This window comes from Fringilla coelebs, assembly GCF_963513975.1.
Source record: "Fringilla coelebs genome assembly, chromosome: 9".
NCBI classification, from domain to species: domain Eukaryota; kingdom Metazoa; phylum Chordata; class Aves; order Passeriformes; family Fringillidae; genus Fringilla; species Fringilla coelebs.
The window spans coordinates 31,154,425-31,181,105 of NC_140067.1; the positions used below are offsets into that span (position 1 = coordinate 31,154,425).

Here is a 26,681-nt window from a genome sequence, read left to right on the forward strand (position 1 = left end):
CTATGATGCCAAGTGAGGGAGAGTGTTCCACGGGGTGGTTTTTTGCTCACGCACCTGCGGGACTCGTGCTCGCTGCTGCTGGCTGTTGCTCAGCCGCCGGGACCGCGTGCGCTCCACCTCGTGCCTGTGCACCCATCCTCGCAGCTCGTGGGTCAGCCTAGGAAAGCACAGCATCAGCACAGACTGCAAACAACCCTGGCACAATGATTTTAGTGTTATATAACAGTTTAGCTGCCATAGAGATGATGCCTTAGGATTTTAGCTTTTCTATTTTTCATACATTTGTAATCCTGCTGTTCTTTAGCATATAGCTCTAAACTCCATGTACAGTGTTAGCTGCTGTCTTCACATTTTAGTCAGACACAACAATTCCTCTCTAGGCCTGGGAAACAAGAACACCTTACTGCCTCAGGCCCTGAGAAACGTAAACCAAAGTGAGTTGGGGGGGTGCAAACTTGGGGTAAATTACTTCATTACCTGAAACTGTAATTGGAAGATTAACCCCCAATATGCAAATGGACCAAACATAAAAAAGTATGAAAACCCATGGCCTGTCATCCATTTTTGAGTGCAGGCCCTCGGTGGGGTTCAACTGCCCAAGGTGTACCTATTGAAGGCCTTTAATAAATACCTGCTTTAACTCTCCTAATCTTATCTGCCTCTGTTCTAGGTAGCCACTACAAGGCATCATAGACACTGAAGATTACTATTATTTCACCTTATGATAACTTATTTTTAATACCACAGGAAGAAAATACAATTGTAAGATTTTTCTATAAGACTTAGATTCATGGGTGTTCCCACATAAAATAGATACAGTCCTTTCTTTTGCCCAACAAACAGTAATTTTGTAATTACTGGAAGAACTACTGAAATATAAAATCAAAAGCTGATGAATCCAAGACAAATTATTGATTAAGGATAAATTTTGGCAAATAAATCAGAGAGAAAGAATGGACAAAGAGAATGGAGATAAGGTATGACTCATATCTATGGAAAAAGTGGAGCTAGGTGTTTTCTAGCAGCGAACAATGAACATCTGCAATGTCAGGTTCAGACTGCTTCTATCAGAAGCTGAATAATAGAAGACCATCTCTTATATAACTGAGTTGGGAAAGGCTTTTAGCTGGACTTGATTTCCATATCATTAACACTTCTACATATGAAGTGATTTGTCTTTTAAGTCACGAAAACCCCCCAGACAATCAGAAAACTGTTATTTGGTTATTGCAAATGACCAGTGTGAAAAGAGAGTGGTGAAAATCATTACCAAAAATCATGGAAAGATTACAAAAATCCAGGTGGATCTGTCCTTATGACAGCAGGCATTGGACAGTGCAGACACTTAGGAGACACTGGTCATGTACTGGATAAACACCATGAATGGACAACAGCATCATCCACAGCTGTCCAGCAGCACTCAGCCAACACAGAGTTGATGTATCAACTCCTAATAAACTGTAAATGCTCACAACAGGTTGTTTTCTCACCTCAGCGACTCCGTCCTGTTGATCAGAGGCCGGCAGGGGGGTGGTGGTGGTGAAATATATAACAGTGGTTCTTCTGAGACTATCATTAGTGCTTTGTTATCAGATACAGAAGGGTCATACCTGGGAAAAATCAACAAAAACACAGCAAGAAATCCCTTAAAAAACTTTTTCATGACCCTTTGAGCAAAGCCAGAGAATGAGCACTATCACCAGCAGACCCATGAATGTTACAGCTGCTCCCATAAGACCTCTGAAATGGGTGAGTAACAATTCCTATCAAACATCCAATGTTCTTAGTCAATCCCTCAAAGGGGGCTGACAGCTCTCAATGCAGGGCAGACAGATGAGCATTAGCAGATGTTGGATCTCTTCCCAAGAAGGCCAGATATTGATAGAATATGTAGTCTGTAAAATATTCCTCATAGTATGCAAACTATGTGATGTCTGCAGACACAGCTTTCGTTTTCATTGCAGAGCTGTGCAAGACTTGCTACAGAAATACTAAATTTATTATCCACTATAACCATGCAGATAGAAAGACTATAACCTATATAACAACTGAGCAGCCACAACCTATATCATAACTGAGTAGAGAGGATTTACATCTCTGTCTCCAGAAACTAGCTTAGTTTTGATAAAAAGTGAAAAGGAGCATGTATTTCTCAGTACACAAATCCGTAACACTCTCAGCAATTCCTGAGGGGTTAACTATTTATCACCAAATACCTAATGTAGGTTTCTCTCTTGACCAGTTATCAATGTAACAGCTTTAGTCCTCTTGATTTTGATAGACTTGTAGCTCCTGAACCTCAACTTCTTTCTGAAAAATCAGGTATAAGAGCTTATGAAAGCCTTATTCATAATCCCCTCCCTTTCCCAGCTTTCTCTCCAACTTCAAGTCTGCTTCTCTCTACTGCATCTAGGACTGATAAAGAATACGCAGCAAAGAGCTCACAGCTTGCCAAACCCAGGATGAAGCAGAGAAAGAAAAGGAGGTACAGGCACGAGCACATCCTCCTAAAAGAACCACTCCACTCCTCTGTCCCACAGGTCGTGGTCTGAAACGCAGCACGTAGGATACAAAGCCCTCACCATGGCTACAGCCTTAAAATGCTCCTGATTTATTGCCTTCTTTTTGCATGGCAAAATACATTAGGGTTTTCTGCACATCTGTGCCTGGCTTTGTTCAACCAGCCAAAACACTCTGCTGGAAAGGGACAGTCTAATAGGATAGATCTTGTAAGGGGAAAACATGAGCTGTATTAGCCAGACTTCAATCTGGAGGCAATTATATGTTCACTTATGCACTGCATGCTGGAGATCTAGGAAGCCTGAAAGGCAGTACTGAATTAAATAATGGATAAGCACATGGATGGACTCAGATGGACTTTTTAAAATGAAAAAGACACTGCTAAGTGCAGAGTATGTTTCTACTCATGAACTTCCCCAGTCTTCTCTGGAGCAACTAAGAAAATAAGTACTCCAGCTTGCAAACTAAGAAGAGATAGATAACATGACAGCTATCACAACTATGCAAGCTAAAATATAGATCAGAGGAAAAAAGTAAACAGCTGAATTGAAGAAGGTCCTCAAAGTCTTGGTGACAAGCACTTGCGGATTAACCCTGCGCAGCACAGCCACACGTACACTTCTGAAACTCTTCATATTGGGTACTCTGGGAGATAAAACATTATATTCATTTGAAAAGCAAACTGAGAAGCTTTCAAAACACTGTGTTTAGAGCTCAGGTACTCTGTAAAAGCAGGAAGAGCACCGGCCAAAAAGGTGAGCAAGGCAGGGAGGGCAAAAGCACCAGTGCCCATTGCCACCCAAAATATGTAAAAGGCTTTGATCTCACCTGTTACTCTTCTCAGAAACTATGCCCTCAGGTATCTTCTGAGCTGTGCTGGACTCCTGGTGAGCTGAGAACTCCAGAAGATTTCTGGTCCGGTGGTTAGAACTCACAGTGGAATCTACTCCATTGGGATCCTTTTCAAATACACTGGAAAACACAATAAACATAGCAAAATGTATCACACACACAGGAGGTCTGCAAGGCACTTTTGTGTAAGGAAACACTCAGGTGGAGAAGTTTCTGGCTGCTGTTACATTACATGGATAAGGTTCACGTCGTATCTACTGTAAAAAATGGATGTGTCATTATAATATCATTGTTCAAAGCAGCAGTAATCAGAAAAGCATTTCTGTTCTCTTTTTCTTTTTTAATTGATTGAAGGATTCAGATGCTCTAGTTTTCACATTCCCTCACACAAACTTCACGTGCTGAAACTATGAACGCTCTGCTTGTAACCCAGGTCTACAGGGATAAGAAAATGACCTACAATCAAGTTGAAGCATGCCTAAACTTCAACTTTCATCAGCCTCAAAGTACAACTGACATAGTTTCTATGAATACAACGTGTAAGGAAAACTTAGCTATCAAATTCCGTGCAGCTGCAAGCCTGGAATGTTATGCCAGACATCTAGGAAGACTCTACACAAACCTAAATATGTTCAGTTCTGCTTGGATTCAGAACAACCGGCAGGGCCAACAGCCCCATGGGCAACAGGCCATGGTGCCAGACACCCTGATCTGGTGTGTGCTGGCGTGGACTGAAGGATCCTGGCCTGGAGGCTGCTCAGGCAGCCAGGAGTATCTGTGCTGCCCTCCACACCATGCAGAGAGGGAGCAGCACTGCACACGTGAACAGGCAAGCCCACCACTGCTGTACCAGACCTGCATCTTCAGAAGGGTGAGCTACAAGAGAGACTCTCAAAAGCACAGAAGCAATACTTGAATTTCTCCACTCCTCTTTCATAACACAGTTGCTTCCTGAAATATGCATGTTTACAAACTCAAGTCCTAACCTTCTTGGCTGCCAACAGCAGAGCATCACCAGCAGCAACAGAGTGAAAACATAAAAATGCAATTCAGCACACTGATGAGCTCTCTGCTGTTCATGCTGATAACAGTTCACAGAGTGTATTTTAACTCATGCCCCACCCCTCCTGTCCAGCAGACCAGTATTTCCTGGTTTTACATGGCATCACTTTGCAACAGGCAACAAATGCAAATAGAGACAGGCAAAACCTAGCAAGGAGGGCAGATTAAATACTCCACAACTAAGCAGAAGGCAGACAGAATTGCCTAGAAATTCCCTCTCTTTGGCCAACACTTTTGCACTTCTATTAGCAGTGACCCTGTGAGCAACTGTGTCATGTTCTGAACCATAGGAGTCAGGACAATCCTCGACTCAGGCTGATGTTGCTTTGATTGCCTCCTCTCCTCCAGGTTTCTAGGCAGCAGCACAGAGTGAGGGCAGCAGAAATGCTACAGGCTCTGCTTTCACTTGTGCTAATGGGCAGAAAAGTACTTACAGTTTCCTTACTGCCTGTGTACATTGGTATCCAAATGTCTCATTGCTTCTACTGCACAGAAAGCTGGATGGTTTATTCATTACCTCCTATCAGGCAACACCAGGCCTATCCAATTTTACAGAACCAATCCCCACTACCTACTAGGTTTTATGAGATCACTTCTCTTCTCTGCCAAAGACAGCACCAGCACAACTGGCAGCGTCTCAAGCCCAAGAACCAGAGCTCAAAACTAAGGCGGATTCTTAAACAGATGCCTCACGTTCCTGCTGGAAGCCACTCACCTGTGAAATGCCCTTACTGTACTTAATCTGGAGTCATGACAGGCAGAAGTACACGGTACTTTATTCATTAGACCAAGAATATCCCTCAGAAGATCTGAAAGTTGTTAACTTTCCTGCAAATCCCTTCTCTACAGCCTGAAGTGTATCAGCCATCCAGTGTGCTGCAGGACCTCCTGGATCTGGTGTTTCAGTCTATCCTACTTCTCTCCTTTCCCATTCAAAATGACACACAGAACCAGAGAAACTGCCCACGTAACTAGTTAGTTAAAGCTGAGAAAAAAATCAAAGCAGAAGAAATCCTTTTTATCCATGATGCTTCTTCCTTCCTATTTGTCTCATTCTGCAAAAGCAATTCTTGTTATTTTCAGGTTCCAGCTTGGCGAGGTGAAGTGTCACATACAATTCATTCCTACTGCAGTTCACCCTGAACTCTGAACAACAGAGACCAATCCGAACCAAGGATAAAGATACACACTGCTCCACAAGCACAGCTAATCTTCCTTTCTGTGATTTAGTTGTTTTAGCTACACACCCATTTCTAAACCACACACACCACATTTATTGCATCAGCTCTGGAAGAGAGGAAATGTTTATTTTCCCTCTTCTCAAGCATAAAACATCTGTATCTTTTCATCAGCTGAGCACGGGATGTTTCAACCTGAAAGAAGATATCTTCAAAAGCAAAAGACAAAGAAGGAGGTAACAGAGTGTGTTTTCCCCCTTACAGGCCTAAACCATGGTGCCCACTTCTGACGATGTGAACACAAACTTGAGAACAAGATATGATATCAGGGTATTTTTTCCAATACCTTTTCCTTTATGAGGATTGGTAATTTTTCTTTTGAAGCAGAGCTAGCAGCAATTTCTGCTATATAGGCCACTTCTGCACTCCCCCTTTCCCATTCTTTTTCTAGGACATTGCATATGACTGTTCCTTCTCAATGTCTCAGATATGTCTGAAAAAAAATAAAGTAAAAATCCCTTTTGTTGCTCCTCTGGTTCATGGCAATGACCTGAAACCAAAATAACTTTAGTTCTGCATAAGGAAAAGCCCCACAAATTGAAATCCTACCCCACTTTCACCTTCTAATTACTTGGGGAGTTTTGGGAGTTTTGTTAGTTTTTTCCCCATCTGAATGGAAGATGTTGTTCTGTTGTATCATTTCTTCCTCTTCCCTTCTCCCCAGAGGGAACACTAGTGAAATTTGTCTATAAATAGGGCTCCATCTTCAGGAATCAAATAGGAGAGGACGTGCAGGTAATGGTGCTCCAGTTTCTTCTTGCCACGTGGGTACCTGAGGGTCTGAGACAGGCTATGAGAAATATTCCTCCTTCTTCATCTCAAATTAATATGGGGGAAAGCATGACTTAGGAGCAAGGAATCCCTTCAAGCAGCTGGGATGGCAATGGACCTGTCCTGCAGAACTGCATCTGGAAACACCTGCCGAGGTCAGGCATGCTAAGCTTCACAAGTGCCAAGCAGAACAGCAACAATACAAGCAGCAACAGGAAAGGTCTACAGAACAAATCCCAGCACCATCACACTGAAGAGGAGGTAAATATTGGGCATTTAAAAGCATCAGGTAGAAGAGACCAGAAAATATGAAAAAGAAAGGTAGAAGATCCCATTCAGAGGGAAGAAAGCTTCAGAAAAACAGTATTTTCAACTAAGATACCAACAGCTGGTTTAAGAACTGGTTTAATATGACAGATGGCAAAAGCCTTGACATTTTTTTCATCCTGTTGAGCTACAAGATGCAAAGTTGGAAAAGGAAGAGCACTTTGGCATACCTGCCCTGCGCAAGTCCTGCTAATCGCAGGAACGAAGTTACTGCCCCACATTACAACTCAAAAAAGGCTGAAGCTGAGAATTGGCTTTACTGGGCAAGACACTCTTTTAAAAGTTGGAATCTTTCCTGTTTGGCTCACTCACACACCTGGGGTGCCTAGCAAGGCTTTAGAGGCTGCATTTGGACATCCCAGATACCGTGAGCATGAAAGGGTTTTCACAAGCCACAAACACCCTGTCCAAGCTGGCTGAGCTCTCTGCTTGCTCAGACACAAAACCAGATCCAAGGGAAAAAAGAAAGAACCACTAAATACTTCATGCAGATGTTTGTTCCGACGTGTAGATAAATTTGATTATTAGAGGGAAAGAAAAGCAGAACTCCTGCCATGGTTTCTCCAGGCATTCAACGGCACCTGATATTTTAGCTGTATTTTTACTTCTTTGGTTTGAATGTCAGTTTGATAAATGTGAAAGCAAGTCTTGCCAGGAGCCCAAACTAAATTTCATTTGTGCTTCTGGCTGAACAAATCCTGTGTGCTTCAAGTTTTGAATACTGACATTTAAGTTGTACAGTAATTTGTAGACAAAAGGCAATAGTGGTATCATAACAAAGAGTTTTCTGGGGACAGAACTCTTGAGTATGAACTGGGAAGTTTCCAACAAGCTAAAGTTGACATTGCAAGGAGACACCAACCAAAGACCTTGTCCTCTTCCTAACTGATTCCAGACAAGGCTGCCATAGTGCCAGACACTCTCTGGAAAGTATTTCTCATTTCTACTCCGGATGAGTGCACCATCTGCTGACAGCAAAGCTCTGCCTTCTCCTGAGGGCTGCTCCACAGCTGCCCTCTGAGTGCTGGGCTGGAGAGAGCAGCCCAGCCTTCTTCCTCTGCAGCATAAGAGGAGGAAAGCAACCCAAAGAGGAGTTTTTGTGTATTTTTGTTGTGTTTTGCATGCTTTAATTTATTTTTAATAAAGCCTCTGGAAAAGAAAGGAAGAAAACAAATATTGTCACCCAGAGCACTTTTCTTTGCTTGGAAAACTCCATACCATTATCTGGTCTTTATTGCCAAAGCTTGCGGCTGTGATCAGCAGAGGACAGAGGAAGTTATCCCTTCCTGCTCCCAGAGTTGTAGTTTGTAAGAAAACCAAAGGTATCCAATTTTATTCGAGGATCAACCTATGAAGAGAGGTATTGAAAGGTCTGGAACATAGACCCATGTCCAATTCATTCAGAGCCTGTCCTTTTTCTCTCGATTTCTCCCCCTGTCTTCAAGGAGAAACTACAACACAAGACCAAAGGTGTGCTGCAGAAGCAGTTTTATATCTTTGGGCCATCCCCAACACAACTGTACGCTCAGCTCAGTACTGAAACATGTTCTTTCAGTGTCACAAACATCAAACACAAACATCCCCAAGTCTGTTTCCTGTATTACAAGTGTTAAGAGCTTCAAATGTCTTCTGATGCTTCTGCTGTTTCTGCTAAAACAAGAGGGCTTTAACTCTCCTTGGCAGCCAGAAGCCATGGGCCTGGATAACCTGCCTCTTGCACTCAACTCACAGTTTTTTCTTCACATTTCACCAGTTCCTCTCTACCAGTGAGTAAGAAATTAACAGGCATTTGGCTGTCATCATTTGTATGTAGGTTTACTATACATCACATTTAAGCCTATCAGCCTCCTGAAGACATATGGGAGGCTATTGAGGCTTGCAAAAAGCAGAAAACCAATCCTTTTCTATCCTTCACCAAATGCAAAAAAAGCCCAGGAGTAGATGAACTGAGGAAAAGAAACTGACCCTGGAGTACAGCCCATGATCTGCAGCTCTCTGCTCTCAGAACACCTCTTAGAGATGCTTCAAGCAGTCACTGTGAGTTTGGAAGTTCCACTCATTGGTTCCAACCAACCAGCCCCACTTTGCTCTGGAATGGAGGCAGGAAGGAGCACAGACAGAATTCAGAAGAAATGTTAAGGAAACAAACTAATGTAAGGCCAAAAGAATGCCGTTTGAGCTGTAGGTCAATGCCCTTCATGCTGGGCAGGTGCCAGACTTCAGCCTGCTCAGCACATGCTACTCAAGGAGACATCTGGGATCTTTTTGAACATACCTTGTCACTGCTTGGGGTCACCTGCCAGGGCAGCACAGAGGTGACTTCAGACTACACCAGGACCTTGGCCTGGCAGCTGTGGGTGGGATCAGCACTGACAGACCCCAGCATCAACAAACAGCTCCCACAGCTCTGCAGCAGCACAACACTTGCTGCATGTGATGGTGTGGGAACCAGATCAGCTCCTTTGCCCACACAGAAAATGCTCCCTGCTGGCACTATTCCTCCAACTTTCCAACATCCCACCACTGAGGTATCCCTATGCTCCTGCTGACCATACAACGGGTCTGTTTCTTTAATCAAGGAGTCCAGCATAAAGTCTCAAACTTGCACAAAACCATTGCTGAATGCACCTCAGAATAATCCTTCTCTCCCACACGCCAGCTCGGGTAAGGGCACTAGACGACAGTGACACCAATACAGGTGTGCTCAATGGATGGTGCTGTCAGCAGCCCAAATCCTTTATGCTCCAAAAGCTTAGCAGATCCCAGTAGTGCTGACTAGCATGCTGGGTGAGATGCTAATCTGGGTACTGCTGTCAAAGACTTGTGTTTTCATTACTTTATCCTCACAAACAGAAGGTCATGGTAGCTTACGAGCTGAACAATCCTCAGGCAATTTCCTCATTTTTAGTAAAAGATGATTAATCTTAGCACTTCTGTTTTTTTTTTTTTCCTGTTTGTGCTACCAATTTAAGAAATTAGACACACCCTTAAGTCTTCAGGAATCAAAAGTCACTGCTTCATTTCAAATGACAAATCACTTCTCAGCCAGCCAGGCCAGTGTCTTTATTTGCAACTGCTCAGTGGATCTAAATTTTTAATAGATTATTCAGTTTCCAGGATAGTCCTGGAAAGTAGAGGAAAATCCATGAGGACACCCTGGAGAAGAGCTGCAATGAAATCTCTGCTAAAGGCCAGCCATTCTACTGCAGCTGCTTGAGGTCAGTGGGACACAAGAGGTTTTGAAGTAGCAGCAGCTGTACTGAGCTACATCAATCACCACCTCAGTCATCCTCCATCATAAATACATCTTTCTACTTATCCCCAAGTCTGTTTTCCAGTTTGAAAGGGATTCCAGCCATACAGAGGCGGCCAACTTGTAAGAAAACACAAAATTAATAATAATACTAAAAACACAGTATCCCACCACCCTCTCAAACCTCCTGTTTCCATCTCTTTGCAAATCTGCCTTTCCTCACTCCAACTTCATATTTTTGTTTTCAGTGGTAGTTAGGACACATTCTGGCTGGCTGACATCTTAATAAATGCTCTAAGATTGCTGCTAGGTGACAACCACCATGTAAGTAAGCTTATGCAGACTGATTATGGGGAAAGAAATAACTGGCTGAACACTTCTTATAGCCAGAAAGATAATGCTACAGCCACCAGCTTACACGCTTTAATGCTATGGTCCCAAGATGAGATGCAGAAAATTTATCTTTTGCATCTTCTGTGATTGTTCTCCTTTCTCTGCTTTTTACACATGACTTGGGTTATTTTCCTGCAAATATTTTACTATCACATGTAGGACTTGCATTAAAAAAACCAAAACAAACATACAAGACAATTTATATTGCAATGAGAACAGGGAAGAGAATCAAAATAAAAATATTCCCAAAATAAATACATGGATTGTTTAGACTAGAACATGTGCTTGGTTGCCATTTGTTTCAGCCTTGCTGGTGCTTGTTTAACACATTTTCAGATCTGTTTACTCTAAGGCATAGTCCAACACAAACGTAGAAATCAAAGGAGGAGAAAAAGGCATATAGGAACTGCAATAATTTGAAAATGACCAGATTTGATGTTGTAAGTGCTAAAAAACCAGCCCAGCTAATGAGATGTTTGTCAATGCCAGCAGCCAGCCATGTCTCAGGGATGCCATGCCAGCTGGGAGTGGGACCAACGCCGGCTCCACAGAAAGCACATATGGAGGGAGGCAGGAGAGCCTGGCTCCCAGGACACCTGGCTGCCAGGACACCCAGCTCCAGATGCCCTGCTTCCAGCTCCCAGCCCTACTGTGTGCCAAGGCCTGCGTGCTCACTGCCTTTGGGCAAATGCTCCTGGTTGCCAGTTCCTGCCTTGCACCTCGTGGAATGCAAGGCTGGGGCAAGGGGGTGATCTCAGTAATGAGCTGAACCAAAATGTACCCTTTTCCCTCCACACACCTCACCAATCACTCTTAAATAATAATAAAAGGAGGTTTTTATATGTGTTGAATCCAAATCCAAATAACTCACGAAGATTACAGAATAGTTCACTGACACACAGTTGGGAAATTCCTGGGCCCCCCTCTTCTAGTATAAAACACACAGATAAAAGAGAAACACTGACAGAATTCCTGCTAAATTAGTTTAGCTTTTAATAACTAAAAGCTTCAGTTTTCAAGACAAAGCAGCAACAAACCCAAAGAGTTTAGTAACACAGAACTACCTAATGCAGAGTGACCACTAGCTCCACACAAGCCTCTTTCACATCCTCAAATTGCACTGGCATTCAATTTCTATATAATTAGACTTGCATTCTTTTCTTAGAGATACCACGGTGCTGTGTTGAAGACTGAAGGATGTTCTGAAAGGCTTGTCAGTAATTAAGCAGATTGGGCAGCACTGTCCCTCCAGTATTTTCAAACAGATTTCTTGTGTCAACAGGCCAACTTCCCTACCAGACTTTTACCCCCACCCCCAAATTCCCAAGTTCAGCATTACAGATCACCCCCACACTATCTGTCAGCATGAAAACCCATGTCAGCAGAATAATTTTATCTGCTAAACTCATTTGCCAAGGGCTGCCACATCCTGGATAGCTTTCCATAATCTTAAAACAGCTGAACAGCAGTCTCAGAGTCCTCCATGAAACATTACAAACATCTCACCACACACACAGGCAACAAGACTTGAGACCGATTAAAAAAATTATGCGTTAGTCTTTATTAGTGCAACACATATCCACTAATGCAGAGGGAAACACAGAACTAACTGCACAGCCACCCATCCAGATGGGACTGTTCTGTGGGATGCTGAGTGCCCAAACACTGACAGAACGAGGTAACCTATACATGTGCCCTTTTGTTTTACCCCTAGTCTTCTTAAAGTCCTACCACTTCCCATAAGAACCATCTTACAACAAAGCCAGCTAAGGGAATTTCAAAGTCTGCTACGGATTTTAGGGGGGTTTTCCCATTTTCCCATGATTTTGCTTTTTTGGATGTCACACTCTATTTGCAATGGTTCATTGGTTTTAAGTAACAAAATATTCACTGCTAGTATGTTTGGATCAAAACATCCTGAGCCCAAATGTTGGCACACCTCCATTCAGGTATGCAAGTGAAATGATTTCTTACATAGAAAAAATGGCAACACAAGGTTTCAGAACATATTCACCTCCAGCTAACCACTGCATGGAAATTAGGGATTCCACAGTCAGCTAAGTGGAGGAAAATAGTGTTTTTGCTGAACTATAAGCTAGCATGGATATTATCACCAAAAAAAATACTTATTTCTGTAAGAAATTGCAGGGACTCAAAAAAAGGACATATATTGGAAGCTTCCGTTGTTGAGGACTAAGCAGAACAACAATTCTGCCATGTTTGTGGAGCTGCCATTCAGTGACACCTTTATAAAAGGAAGAAAATGTGTATGGGAGAAGTAAAATCTAAAGAAATGGTCTGTATAGTCCACATTCTGAGTCTTCTAAAGAGTATTGCACAATCAGACATTAATACCACCTTGATACAGCCTAGGATTTTAATTGCAGTGTGAGCATTTCTTCTGCTAGGGAGGACAAAAAAAAAAAACCAGGAAGAGTAATTCCTTGCAAATTTGCAATTACATTTCTCTTCATTGCCTAAATCCAGTGCTGATGCAAACCACCTGGTTCAGGCACAGCAGTTACACTGGCATGCTCAGCTACTGTACTGGCCAGGACCAGTCAGACACCCAAGGCTTTCTTCTTGCTTTATCTACTTTATAAAACATCAAACCTGTCAGAAAGTTAACCCTGTCACATTCCTATAGTTCCTGAGTGCTCCAAAGACATAAACACAACATGACCTTCCAGACCACTCTGACAGCAGCGCCTTGCCATTGAGCTCAACACCTTGCTCATTCCTGGGGGTAGGGAAGATGCCACAAAACTTCAGAGCACTGTGGTAAAAGACTTCCCACCCATCTCTCTATGTTCCCAAGCCTTCCATCACCAACAAGAGTTTCAGGCACTCCATCATCTCACTGCAATGCAGACACAAGTACATTCCCCCCAGATTCAGAAAGATGATTGGTTCTAGTAATTCCCAACCAGTGTCTATCTCAAGTGAGTAGTAATGCTTCAAATGCAGATGGGATGTACAAATCAATCCCTTAGTATCTGGACGACTATTTTTCTGCCTGATAGACAAAAATCACAATACAAATCCTAAATACACTAAGAAATGGTGTACCTTAGCATCATCCATATCAAAGCAAAATTATCAGCTGTATTTCACTTCCTGATATAAACAATATTTGCAGTAAGTGCAAATACTTCAAAAGTCATTTCAGCTTTTCTAATACTAAAAATACAAACATCACTTTCTAAAAATTTATCACAGTCAGAAACAAAGTCTTCCTCCATATTTATCCCATTCCTTTAGTTTGACTGGGATTCTGAGGACAAATGCAGAAATTGCTAACTGGGATCCTACTGAAATATTATGCCTTTTTGAAAAAGTGAACAGCTCAACCTAAAAGGTCTTTATGTTCCAAAGCCAAGTTAAATAGACAGGTATGTGCAAGAAGTATTTCTTTTTATTCTCCTTTCTTCCACAGATTTCTTTATAAAGTGTCTGGCAAGTGATGTAGCTTTTCCCTGCTGCTCTCTGGCTTCTACACTCCACTGATAACAGCTGAAACAAGAGAAGTTTCTGATTACCACTTCAACTAATCAAGGAGAGGGAACAACTTCTTCACCAGACCTGGGAGACAAGGGCTTACTCTGTAATGAGGGAGCCAGACACATCTTAAGGGTCAGGACTGCAAGGCATGGAATGTACAGCAGAATTTCCTGAGTATTTTGAGTACTAAAGCAGCTTCAAGTCATAGCTACTGAAATTAGCACGAGTATGAGCAAGAAGATAAGCTCTCCAAGTCTGCCTTTTTTTTTCCTAAAAGGATTCTAAACACAGTTCTTAATCTCCACAGGTATAAATGGAGCAAACAAACTGCTGTATGCTGGCACTGAATAAAAAAATGCCAAACCAGGAGAAAAAGAGTTGTAAAAGATCCAGCCCTTATCGCCAGAAGGATTCCCAAAGAGGAACCTATATACAGATGCATCTCCCCTAAGCAGGAGGAGAATAAATGACAGATTTCAGATTTCAGGCACAAGGCTTTAAAACACAACACTGGCTGTTATTAATGACTCAAACAAAAACCTCAGGACAGTACACTTGCTAGGCAAAGAGGGATTTCTAAGCAGCTTACCTCAACGGACCATAATTCAACATTATAAATGCCAGTATCACCATCACACAGAGTGTCCTTCTCTTCGGAGATGATACTTTGAGCTTCTGGTTCTAGACAGAGAAAACAGAAGACATACCATGTCAGAAGCAAAGTACACCAAATTATACTTGTTTTTTAAATTTATACTTGCCTAATTATGTGTGAATACATTCCTGAACTACTTAAAAACAAAACTTTTTGGTTTACATATTATGATCAGCTTCTATCCAGTGATATATTCAGAAGCGCCATGAAGAATGAAAAGTCTACCAGATAATGTGTCAGCTATCCTGACCTAGAGCTGGTGAAAGTCATGCTTGGACTGGGATGCTGGGCTAGAAACCCTCAAAGGTCTGACAGTCAATATTTTCCCAACTCTGTTGTAGCGCCTTCCACCTGAACAACTGCCTTCATATGAAATCAGACTTTCATCACAATCTCTTACCTCTAATACCACTTCATCCAGCTGCCTCTTCAGAGTGCTGTTTTCTTTCTTGAGTTTCTCATTCTCCAGCAGGGCTGCCTCCAGCCTGGCCTCCAGTCCCAACATGTATTCCTTCTTTTTCTTGCGTGACTGAAAGGCTGACTCACGGTTTTTAATCATGCGCTGCTGCCGCCTCAAGACATTGACCTGAACACACAATACACAGGCTGTTAACAATGCACAAGTTAAAACTGCTTCCATTCCACACAGAATTTCTGCTTCTCTGCTTTGTCAGAGGTCTGCACCGATAGCTTCCCACACTCTGTTTCAAATAAGCTGGAATGGTCAGCACAGGGGCACCTCAGGATCGTGGTACACCTATGGGAAAAACAGGTACCCAAACCGTCTCAGTTTTCTTCTGTATTCTCAACATTCTATATGCAAGGGTCAAGTTTGATTTGATCTATCAAATCACAAAGACAGAAAATACCTATCTTCAGGTCTGCAAGGCAGCAACAATGGCTTTTGCCTTGACTTTTCATTGCACCGTTTTACAGGCTACAATCAGTCATCTGCCTTCCTAACAGGAAATTTCTAGGGTTTTTCAGTCTGTTCTGTATGAAAGTAATTTCCACACTGATTGCACCTGCTTCTGTACCTTTTCCACCTATGCTACACAGTTTTTGAGATTTTGAATAGCCTTACTGATCTCAGATTGCACATTCTATGTGTATCAAGCACTTACATGATAGTTTAAATGCAGTCTCTGGGTGCATCTACACTAACATCTTAATTTAGATCAGGTGTGGCTTGGGTTCACATTTCCTGACTGTCCCCTAAAAGTGCTTCACTTCACATCACAGAACAGTCTCTGAGAGCACACAAACTGGATTCCTTCAGGATGAAGCTCAACCAGCAAATGTGCTCCAGGAGAGCACATAACTCATGCTAACCACCAGCAGGCATTCAGTCTGCAAGACCAGACTGGGACAGCTCAAAGCAACCCCTCCCCATCCTCCAACAGTCCTGATTTTTTTCCCAAGCAGGAACACTCCATCATCTTTTACCACTTACTCATTTTGTGGTTTGTGCTGAGTGGGACGACCCAGACCGACAGCATCTTGCTGCCAACAAGGATAACAATGATGAATACTGCAGAACTATACAAAACTACTTGAAATCCTAAGTTTAAACACTAGATTGTTGATTTCCTTTCCCTCACAGATTAGCAACTCTGTTTTCATTAGGAAGAAAAGACTTCCATCACATTTTTAAGCTGCAACTGGATGTGCCTCAATGACAATTGCACTGACAGATAACTGAATGATCCATCTTACACAGACCTGAATATCCTTCACTACCAGCATAGGCTCTGGTGTAATCTGTATCTCTCAGAGCAGGAACATTAAAGAAAAAAGGTAAGAACTATTCCAGAAGTATTATTCTAGGGAAATAGTATAATCAGAACACTAACATTAACTAATTCAGATTTTGAGTCCAGCTATGTAAAAAACATTAACCACAGCTTTTCAGCTCTCTCCTTGTATCTACCTGCACACAGACAATATGCTGTTCTGGGGCACTGGCACCTTCAACAGAAAGTGGCCACAAGCCGTTTGAAGAACCATTCTTCCTGATGCTGCAGTTTGGTGACAAAGGTGAAGGTTACAGTGCATTAAGGTTCTGGGTTGCCTCCATGTTGGTCTAATTGCTTTTTATTTAGATCATTTATTACGTCTAGTCTGCTTTCACCAACCAAAGTCTGTGAAAGTGAAGCTGTTTGTACTTACTCCAGTTTCTCTCTTTAGCAGGGAAAGGAAAAGATTTTAACATATTTTCATTAACACTAAGCTTTGTCTTGAATTTTTTAAGTACAACATTTAACATAAAAAAGCTTCTGCAGACATATGAAAACTGGACCAAAAAAAAAGATTCAGGCTAGCCAAGAACTGCAGTGTACAGAACACACCAGTCTGGGGCCAGGATCACTTAAACTGTTCAGAGATGAAAAAACAAGGCATGAGTTCATGCAGCAGCTTTGGCTCAAGTTGTGTGCTATTCCAAACATGGAGTTACATTCCCCTTTTTAAAAAGACATTCTGCATCATGAACTCAGAAAAGACCAAATTGTTTACATCCATTCTTGTTTGCAGACCTGCTCAGGATTATTCATTACTGGACAGCTTTTAATTACATGTCTGGTACCTCTGGCAAATCTCCATGCTTCCCTGAAGAAAAAAAGGTGTTAGAGCACCAGTGCAGTGGCTCTATACTAAGAGTACATCCTAAGGTACATCTGTCCCTGTTTCAGACACTGCCATCTACATTTTATGTGCCACTTACCCAGATTGCTCTACTTTACTCACGGCTGTCCAAATGCTGTGGGGAACAGCAGCTCTCCCCAGCCTGATTCCAGGTACTCTGTGCAGTATCTGCATTTCAGTATATGCCTCACCAACTACATTTTGACTAATTTTTAAGCCTTGCTTAAATGAAATCCAGTATTTGTGTCCTTGAGTTATTTTGTTTTAATTTAGAATCCTTAAACAGCTTAAGGTCCTTCTAGGTCAGCCCTCCATGTCTTGCCTGGCTTTTCTCAGGGAATAGGCCACAACTGCACACCCAATCCCACCTAAATGCGATGCAGGAAATGGAAAGAGCTGTGTGAGTGAAGTGGTACAGGAATGCTGAACCTGGAAGCAGTGTGGTAATCAGCATCACAGAGCTGGCCTAGCACCAAGATAAACATGCCCCCTGTCCGAGCACTTTGATACTCAGGAGGGAAAGGAACTCATTTATAATGTCAGTCTGCTTCAGCAACATTGCTTTGCACAAATGCTGAACCAAGATTAAAGGCAGCAAACACCTCTGCAAACTTCTTTTACAGCCTCCAACTTCTAAAGTTGTATCCTATTGATGTTCCACTCAAGATAGCAACTCCTGGTTCTAAGGAAACACAGACCATTGAGGGAGAACATTGGCCTTAAAAACTATCAGTAATTAGTGATGCAACTTCTGCTTTCTGGCTTTGAAAACCACACCACCACTAGCAGAGACACACAGAAAAATACTGTAAATATGGAGAACTGGCAGGTTCATTGCAAACCCTTGTTTCAAACAGCACTAACCAGATTCAGATTGTCCTCTATCTTCAGAGGTTTTACAGAGTCACGCGCTTTACAAATAAACACTGCTACCTCAATTTACTTCCAAAGAAAACTTAATTATTAGCAAAATTTAACCTCCCTTCCAACACAAGCTGTACTTCTAGAAGCAAGAATGTCTCTCATACTCCAAAGAGTTTTTGTACATGTGCTGGGAAGGTTAACAAAGAGCTGAAAGTACAAACCATTCAATGTAGCATTAGCTGGCTTCTTACCTCAGCTTATGAAAGCTGCTGTCTTTGAAGATGTATCTTTGATTGCAGGAATACAAGACATATGCAAGTTTTTTTTTTGTTCTGATGGAAGTTCTGGGTTTTCTTGTCTCTAACTCAACAGAACACAACTTGCTTAATGAGTTTGTGTTGCACAAATATTACACAATGTACAGCACAGAAATGAGGATTCTTCAAACAGAAATCACACTTATGCTGAAGTTATTTTGCATAATTAATCTTTTCTAGATTTTCTGTATTCTGGCACTTCCTCATGGCTGGCAGGCTGCACGTGTGCCACTAGGACACACAGGGCCTGACACCTACAGCTAGCCATCAGCCCATCCCAGTGTAATCCACAGGCAGTCTGAATGTTAAGCTAACAGTTTATCCCTCCTAAGCCCAAAAGAAAGTCCTGCAGTGTTTCTTTTTATCCTGCAACATTTGCTTAGATTAGCAAACAATAACACATGTTACAGAGCTCAAATGACAGCTCCCTCTGTGCAGCCCAGAGCGCCACATATGGTGTCCAAGGCAATTGGGAGAGGTTTTAACCCTGCTGGCCCCAGTTGAATCCCAAAACATTTGTTTCTTCTAAAAGCACTTTTTCACAGTATGTGTCAAACAGCAGCTGCAACTGTTTTTTCATGTTGTAACAAACACAGGTAAAATGTGCAGCATTTCACAAGTCTTAAAACTGATTCCCTAAAATGGCTTTGGGTGGAAATACCAACACCTGTTTGGTAGCCCAGCTACACATTTGACTCCTGATGTCATGGATATGTATATGGAATATCATGACAATAAGGGGGGTTTGGCAATTAAACCTTCCATTCATACAATGGCCAGGTGCCATGCTAGCCATGCTTACAAGGAGTCACAAATCTAGTGACTGCGAGTTAACTTGGCATGATGGGGAATTACCATTAACAAATGCAGCACACTTAACTGCTCTGCCCACTACAGACCTTTGCTTCTTGCACTTTGAATATCAAAATTCCACTGTACTTTGGCTGCTAAACAATTGGTAGAACAATATTTTCATTATAAAACGCAGCCCACACACAAATATGATTAGTGAGGAAAGTTACCATCAAGCCTGAGTGGCAATTTCAGGCACCAGGAAATTATACAGCAACATCCCTCCAAAGAAGCTGAAGGAACAGGCTTCCCACTGCTTTTGGGAAACAGTGACCTGCACTGCTAACAAGCATGTGCCTATACAGCAAAATTCCACATCTTTTCACCAGTGCTTTCTCCCTTAGCTCACAACTGTGCTTGGAATACCCCACTGGGGAATGACAGAGTTTTGAAATCACCAACAAGAAGCTCTGATCCTTTCCACAAGCACGTCTTCTTTGGACAACAAAATGCAATCAAAGCACCTCCAAGTTACTAGGAGCTAAATCAAGTTAATACCCAGCTTGCTAGCTGGTTAAGATGTCAGAGCTTAAGGGGAAAAAAAGCCCACACACATCTCAAAAGCTACTGTTTACACCTACTGCTTACTGTGAGCTACTACAGAAAAACTTACTTATTCACACTGTAATTGTTGAGAGCTTAACCCTCTTCTGCTCATTCAATAAATGATCAAAAGGGAACCTGAAGAGATTAGGATCATATGGAACTCAGTAACTGAAGTTGCTCAAAGTCATTAGTAAAATCTGGAGGGATAAATGGGTATGGAAAGAGAATGAGGCATTGAAATTTCCAATTCATCTGCTTCCAAAGAAACGTTTTTACTATATGGATTAGAAAAGTGATTTAGCACTAATCAAAAATCAGATCTATCAAATTTTCCTGTATGTAGGAGAGGTCCAGCCACTGAGAGTGTGCACTCGAGAAGACAAGTTACAGAAAATAGCAATCAGCACTGTCTTCTGCCACTACAATGGCACACCTGGTCTGAACTGCAGGCAGCCCAGCAGATATTTAGCTGTTCCTCCCTGTTCTGTGCCAAGCTGCTAAATTCCCTGCTTGCAGTTGGAAATCCTATTGAGAGTTTTCCTGAGACTCTGAAGGGCCCATTAGGTCCCATATGCAGGTAACTGCAAGAGGTGCACAAGCCTTGGTTAGCAGCTCTTACAGAGCCAGAACTTACATCCAGCCCCACGCCTGGGGAGCTGCTCTGGAGCAAGGGCTTTGTCACCGGGATTTTGCCACTGCTGGAGCCACTACCAGCAGCTGGAGACAGCGTCTTCACCGTGTGGTTCTGAAGTGCTGGGGCCCCTCCAGTGACTGCAATGACTGGCTGGGAGGCAGGAAGAACCCCAGAAGCCTGGAGCTGTACCACTGCAGGCTGGGGCAGCACCACGGATGGACCTGGAACACAAGAAGAGCAGCGCTCAGCATGGATGAAATGGATTTGTACATCACCACTTTGCAGGGGCATACTGCTAAGTGGCCTGCCCTGCAGAGCTGATCTCAAATCCATTAGTATATTGCACAGAACAGGAATGGAAAGAAGTTGTTCCAAAGTTTACAGGACTCTTAATCCATCTTGCAAACCAAAACTGCAGACATTAAAGGAATCCAATAAACCAAGCTCTGTCTCACAAGCTCTTCAAAGTTAATAAAATTCAACACTTGTTATATACATTACTCAGTATTGCTAATACTTGAAGCACTCTGAACAACCTTTTCACAGAATTTAGCCAACTTTCCTCAATCCTCCTTCTCCCTTTTGTCCTTAAGTACTTCACTGCTGTATTCAATGGAAAACTGACAACACAGAAGTGACTCATGCCACACAGATCAATTCAAACTAGCAGAGACATGGAAGATGAACAAAAAAAGCAATGCAAGTTACGCTTTCAAAACTTATGCTGAAGCTTCAATTCACACTAAGAACATTTTTTTAGAAAAATGTCTTATGCAAGAAAGTTTATACACAAGCTGAATTCAGCTTAAAGAAAAGCTGGCAGAAAAAATGAGGTAATTTTGACAGTTTGAAATGGAATTAAAAACAGTCACTTCCAAGAAATTTCAGTCCAACAACTACATTTAACTCAAGCAGGTGCTTGAATAATATTCTGCTGTCTGAAAACACATTAATGTCTCTCTAATCCTTTGTAACAGGATGACCTCAGCAGCTTTCAGAAAGAGTACATTCCGGCTAAGCATTCCAACCAAAAGGTTTGACAATGGATTACAGCACTTATCCAGCCTTCTGGAAGGTGAAAAGTGAAGTAATTGACCTAGTGCCAAGATCTTATGGATGGGGTAAAACTAGACTCTTTTTTTTCCCCAGACACAATCTCGAAGACATGATAACTTAAGAATCTTAAATGTTGAATTTGAGACTATTTCAATTTTTTTTAATGTATAAAAGAGACGATGCTCTAAGACCATGCTTTCTCCTTTAAGCTTTTATAAAAGGGGCTGTGAAAATAAAATTTCTCATGCTTCTTTGAAGATAATGGCATATTTCAAACTGGTATTTCCAACTTGCCATATGCAGGGGATTTAGACCGATGAAAAAAGATCCTTATGGTTTTTGTTATGGAAGCTCCACAAGAGAAATTTTAAACATACCATCAGTTAAAGAAAAGCATGGACATACTTTCTCTAAAGTATTTCCTCTATACTGTCTCACAGAAACTACTGTTCTGACTTTTCTTCAGGGAAAAGGAGAAGCTGATCTTCAGAGTACTAGACTTATATCCAAAGAAATCCATATCCCCAGCATTCCTTATTCCAGATGGTATTTTATCAGCTGGAACATCAGAAGAATTAGGTCACGTTGACAGTGCTGACCTGTGTTTTAAGCAGTCTAGCAATCTTAGGCATGTTACAACAAATGTCAGCATCTCCAGATTTGGCTGAACCCCTGACAGAAGAGAAATCAGTAATGGAGACAATTTTTTCCCAATTGCAATTATTTCTAGATACATGCGCTTAAGAATTTGTCTGGTTTTCCATCCGTGCCTCAGAGCCTGTGGAATCAACTGCAAGGAACTGTGGCCATCAGCTGGTGAAACGAGCAACTGCAGCTGGCAAGTGTTGAAAGGCAAGCAGGGTCCCTCCTGCCACAGCTGGAGAGGAAAACAATGCCTTGGATCCAGAAATGAAAGCTCCAGCTACTTCAAAAATCATGAACAGGGTAACTGTAGCAATGAAGAATTATCACGGGGCAGGACGTCACTTTCCTCTTAACATCATCTATCTTTTCTAACCTCTGACACAGCTTTTCATTTTTAGCAGATTTCACAACATTCTATTTAATGCTGTTTAGTGAGCTACAAAGCCATACATCCATGCTCCCTCCATCCTGTGGAAGAGTTTCATGGGGGTAAAAAAAATGCTTCCTTCAAGTCATCCTGATTCTACTAGATCTTCCTTCAGTTATGACAAGAACAGCACTGTAATCCTTAGGCACCACCTGACACTGCAAGCAGAGCAGAGCATCCCTACAGATCCTTCCAAAGCAGCAATTTTACCTCCACAGCTGCCCGTGTTCAGGACAGCCTCTATCTTCCATCCCAAATAACGGAATCATGTAATCCAGTGTTCATTTTACTCAATGCCCATGTCAGTGTTGTTTCTCACAGGACAGGACAAGAGGAATAAGGCCATCCTTTCAGCCTAAAGCTTTTCCAGCAATGCATGGAGGAGCCTTTTTTCTCCTATTCCTCCTCTTTCATCCACCAAACCTAATTTCATTCTATCAGCCATTCCAAACAGACAGTGCTACCACCAAGACCTGGCTCAGTCAAGACAATTCACCTACCTTTAGGAGGTGCTGGCTGGATGTTAACAACTGGCTGATTCTTTGGCAGTGGCACAAGTGTGGGAAGAGTCTGAATAATTATGGTTTTAGCTGGGATGCCAAGGTTAGCCTGAGCTTCAGGCACAGCAGGCAAAAGGGGTTTGGGTTGTATCAAAGGCCTGGACACTGTCTGACCACACTTCTTCAGGCTCTTCGCAGAATTATTTGCTAGAAAAGGAAAAAGAGTCAGAACTGGACCAAGAGGCATAAAATACATAATTCAAGCTATTATGAAGTAGCTTTTAATGTGAGGTTTTTTATCCATCTATAATATTTGTTGAAAATAAACACATCTGATCAAATATCCAAGTCATAAACAGTAGGACATCTAGTTAATAGTATTAATTTGGATGTTAGTTAATAGCATGAATCTGGATGCAAGACAACACACATATTATCTATAGGATGAAAGTAACTCTTTCTCTCATACCAGATCGAGAAGAGATGTTCACAGTAGGCTTCTTCCCTCCATCTCCTTCAGGGGATGCAGGGCTTCTGCAGCTCTTGCTGTAGAGAGAGATGGGAGACATCTGGGAGCTACAGCTGAAGTCCACATCATCCTGCAGAGAGAAAGCACAGGAGATTAACACTTCAGAAACTCAGAGCAGTGTCTACCAGCAGTTCAGAGTATATCTGCTTCTCATCACATCTGTGTCGCTGCTGCAGCCAACAGGACAAAGGTCTTACCCTGCAATTTGATTCTGGCCAATGCCAAGTGCCACTAAAAAAACCAACAAGTACTTTTCCCCCTCAGCAGAGCAATGGGAGGCAGAGGCCAACCCTACTAGACCCAGAAGCTTTTAGAAGGTATTTTGTTTGGCAACAAGGCAAATGAACAAAGCTGAGGAAAGAGAGCTGAACATGCTCCTATTCGAACGGGTCACAGAGAAGAGATAAGAAAACGCCACTGACAGGATTTTGCAGGGATTGGGAAAATAAACTGTTTCCTCTTATGCCATGAATTTGGTCAGAGGAGTAAATCCTAGGGCTTTTGGTTTGTCAGAGCTGTTGCTGTCTGTGTTACATGGGGGGTTTTGCATACAGGCACATTCTGCACTGGAGAGTCCACAGCCGGTGGTGAAGGGACCGAACAGCTGGAAGTGGCTGGTGATAAAGGTTCTGTCTTCACGTTGACATCTGCAAGAGGCATGTAAAAACATTTCACTGCACAAGTTTGTAGCAATGGGAAAAGTAAAGAACACACTGTCCTACACCAGATATTTAATTCCCAAAGCAAGGCACAGCAGAAAACATAGGCAGATTAAAGGTATTTAACAACTTGGCTTGTAGGGCAACCCTTGCCAGCTGTACCCATCTCCTGCAGAAACACAGCCTAATTCTCATCACAGAGCAAAGGCTGTAGGGCATCAAACAGTTCCACATGAGTTTTAAGAGCTCACCCTTGTGGGGCAGGAGGGGAAGAGAAACATCTGCAAAATATAGGAGGTTAATTACCTGCATAAGCATGGCCTGTAATATTCCAAAGGTCCGAGTCCCAAGACATCAAATCCAAATCAAAATGAAAGTTATAGAGATCATTTTCCTGAAATGACAGTTCGGAAAAAGAGACAAGACAAAAAGAAAGATGCATTGACACCATCAGCCGTTATGTTCACGTTCCTACAGCTGCAGAAAACAAAACAAACAGCATAACTATCAATCGCTTCAGCTGCCTTAAGGTATGCAGAGATGAAAGTCCTTAAAGGAGAAATTCTCAACTGAAACACACAAAACAAGGCTTCTTTTAAACTTACACCAGTAGGAAGGGGCAAGTCAGTTTAAGATCATCGCTAATTATTGTACTCTTCTTTGTAATTTGTATAGCAAAAGTTTTAAGTTCATTGAACCACCTCACAAAAACCAGAAGTCTTAGGAACCTGGTGCCATCCTCTCCTTCATCTGCCTTGACAAATTTATTTAATGCTCTTCCACCATTACATCTCAAAGCACTTTACAAACAAAAACAGCACCAGAGACAGTTTACCAGCAGGAAAACAGACAGAAGACTGATTTGCCCAAGACTGGATTAATGGTGTTAGGTGTCCCTATACTTAATAAACCAAGGTCAACATCTAAAGCCAACGACACCAGTTTCCTTTTCCAACAAAAATCAAAACAAACAGGCTAAAATTACTCCATACATAATATTTATCATATGCCCTTTAAAACAAGAATTGGGGTTTTTCTCCATTTATTATGCTTGTGTATCTCTAAGTCTCAGTTTCCTATGCAAATATGGCCCGTTATAAGCACTTGCATGAAAAATACAGACATGACCTACCCAGCTTATACAAATACACAACAATGATTTTCCTGAAAACCATACTGCAATTATACCTTCCCTTATACTCACAACTTGCATAGATAATGGTACTTGTAAGTTAGAATGAAAAGAAAGCTCCTCAGAGCACATTTAAAGGAAGAATGACCATGTGAGCTGTGCATTAAGAGCCCTCATCCAGGCAAGTACTGCTGACCTGCTGATGGGGAATACCTTTCCCTTGTGCAATCAGTCTGTTCCCACATTTTCTCCAGCAACTCGTTCTACACGTGTAGGAATGCTCTTAGACCACGGGGTTGACATGAGATGATAACCCGGGCTTGTGCTGGAGGTGGACTGGGATACAGTGAGCAGAGACACGGCAGGGGAAGAACACGGAGAGGAGAACCCACGAGGTAAATGCCCCGGGAGAGAAAAAGCACTATGGACAAGTGGGCAGTGAAAAAGACAGGGATTAATGCAGAAGGTTGCAAGCAAAGGTTTTTTGAGAAAACCCTACATTAAAGAAGAAAACAAGAAATAATCTAATAGGCAAAGAGATAAAGAACAGCCCGGGTGGATGCAGGTGTAACGTAGCCACCGTTCTCTCAGGTAGCCCTGAGCCAGCGCTCGCCCAGCACTGCCCTGCGGGGTTTACCTTCAGCGGGGCAGTGACACCGCCGCTCCTCCTCACCGGCACCTCGCCCCCTAACCCCGGCCTGGCACCCTCCGCTCCGCAGCCGTGCCCGCAGCGCTCCGGCCATCGCTACCTCCAGCGCTGACGCGGGGGCAGGCCGAGCGGCCACGCTCTCCTGCCAGCTGCTCCGAGGGCCCCCGAGCCGGCCCGGGGCTCTCACCGCCAGCACAGCGAGCACCCGGCCCCCGCCATCCCCGGTACTCACGTCGGGCTCGTCCTTCGGGGCCGCGGCGCCCAGCAGCTCGCTCAGCTCCTCGCCCAGCACAGCCTCTGCGGAAAGAAAAGGGCTCAGCGCCGGCCCGGCCCCGCCGGCCCGGCCCGGCCCCGGCACCCCGAAGCCGCGCTCACCCCAGTCCAGGCCGCCCCCCGGGGCGGGCAGCAGACCCGCCGGCTCCCACTCGGCCTCGGCCGCCGCCATCGCTTCCCGTTCCTCCCGAAACACACGTCTGCTTCCGGCAGGGCAGGGCCGGGCCGGGCCCGCCCGCCACGGAGGCCGCCGGCGGACACTCGGCGTGCCGGAGGAGGCAGCACGGGCTCGCGCGGCCGCTCCGAGCTCCGCCGGGAATCGCAGCTTCAGCTCGGTTGGGAAAGACCTCTGAGGTCAGCCAGCCCAGCCCATGACCCAACAC

General features: G+C 43.0%; 1 protein-coding gene across 2 annotated transcripts in view; it reads right to left on the minus strand.

The window, feature by feature from the left end:
• Nucleotides 1-26,512, minus strand: part of ATF6 (activating transcription factor 6) — a 73,517-nt gene extending 47,005 nt beyond the window's left edge. For both annotated transcript variants that reach the window (XM_084211492.1, XM_084211491.1), the window contains exons 1-12: nt 26,401-26,512; nt 26,258-26,322; nt 24,551-24,638; nt 24,138-24,232; nt 23,526-23,655; nt 23,057-23,263; nt 20,429-20,649; nt 14,973-15,158; nt 14,507-14,598; nt 3,349-3,492; nt 1,491-1,610; nt 55-157 (exon numbers count right to left, since the gene is read on the minus strand). In XM_084211492.1, the coding sequence (XP_084067618.1) occupies nt 55-157; nt 1,491-1,610; nt 3,349-3,492; nt 14,507-14,598; nt 14,973-15,158; nt 20,429-20,649; nt 23,057-23,263; nt 23,526-23,655; nt 24,138-24,232; nt 24,551-24,638; nt 26,258-26,322; nt 26,401-26,470 (1,521 nt within the window). In that variant the 5' untranslated portion in view covers nt 26,471-26,512. The remainder of the gene's footprint in view (nt 1-54; nt 158-1,490; nt 1,611-3,348; nt 3,493-14,506; nt 14,599-14,972; nt 15,159-20,428; nt 20,650-23,056; nt 23,264-23,525; nt 23,656-24,137; nt 24,233-24,550; nt 24,639-26,257; nt 26,323-26,400) is intronic.
• Between the last annotated feature and the right edge of the window lie 169 nt (nt 26,513-26,681).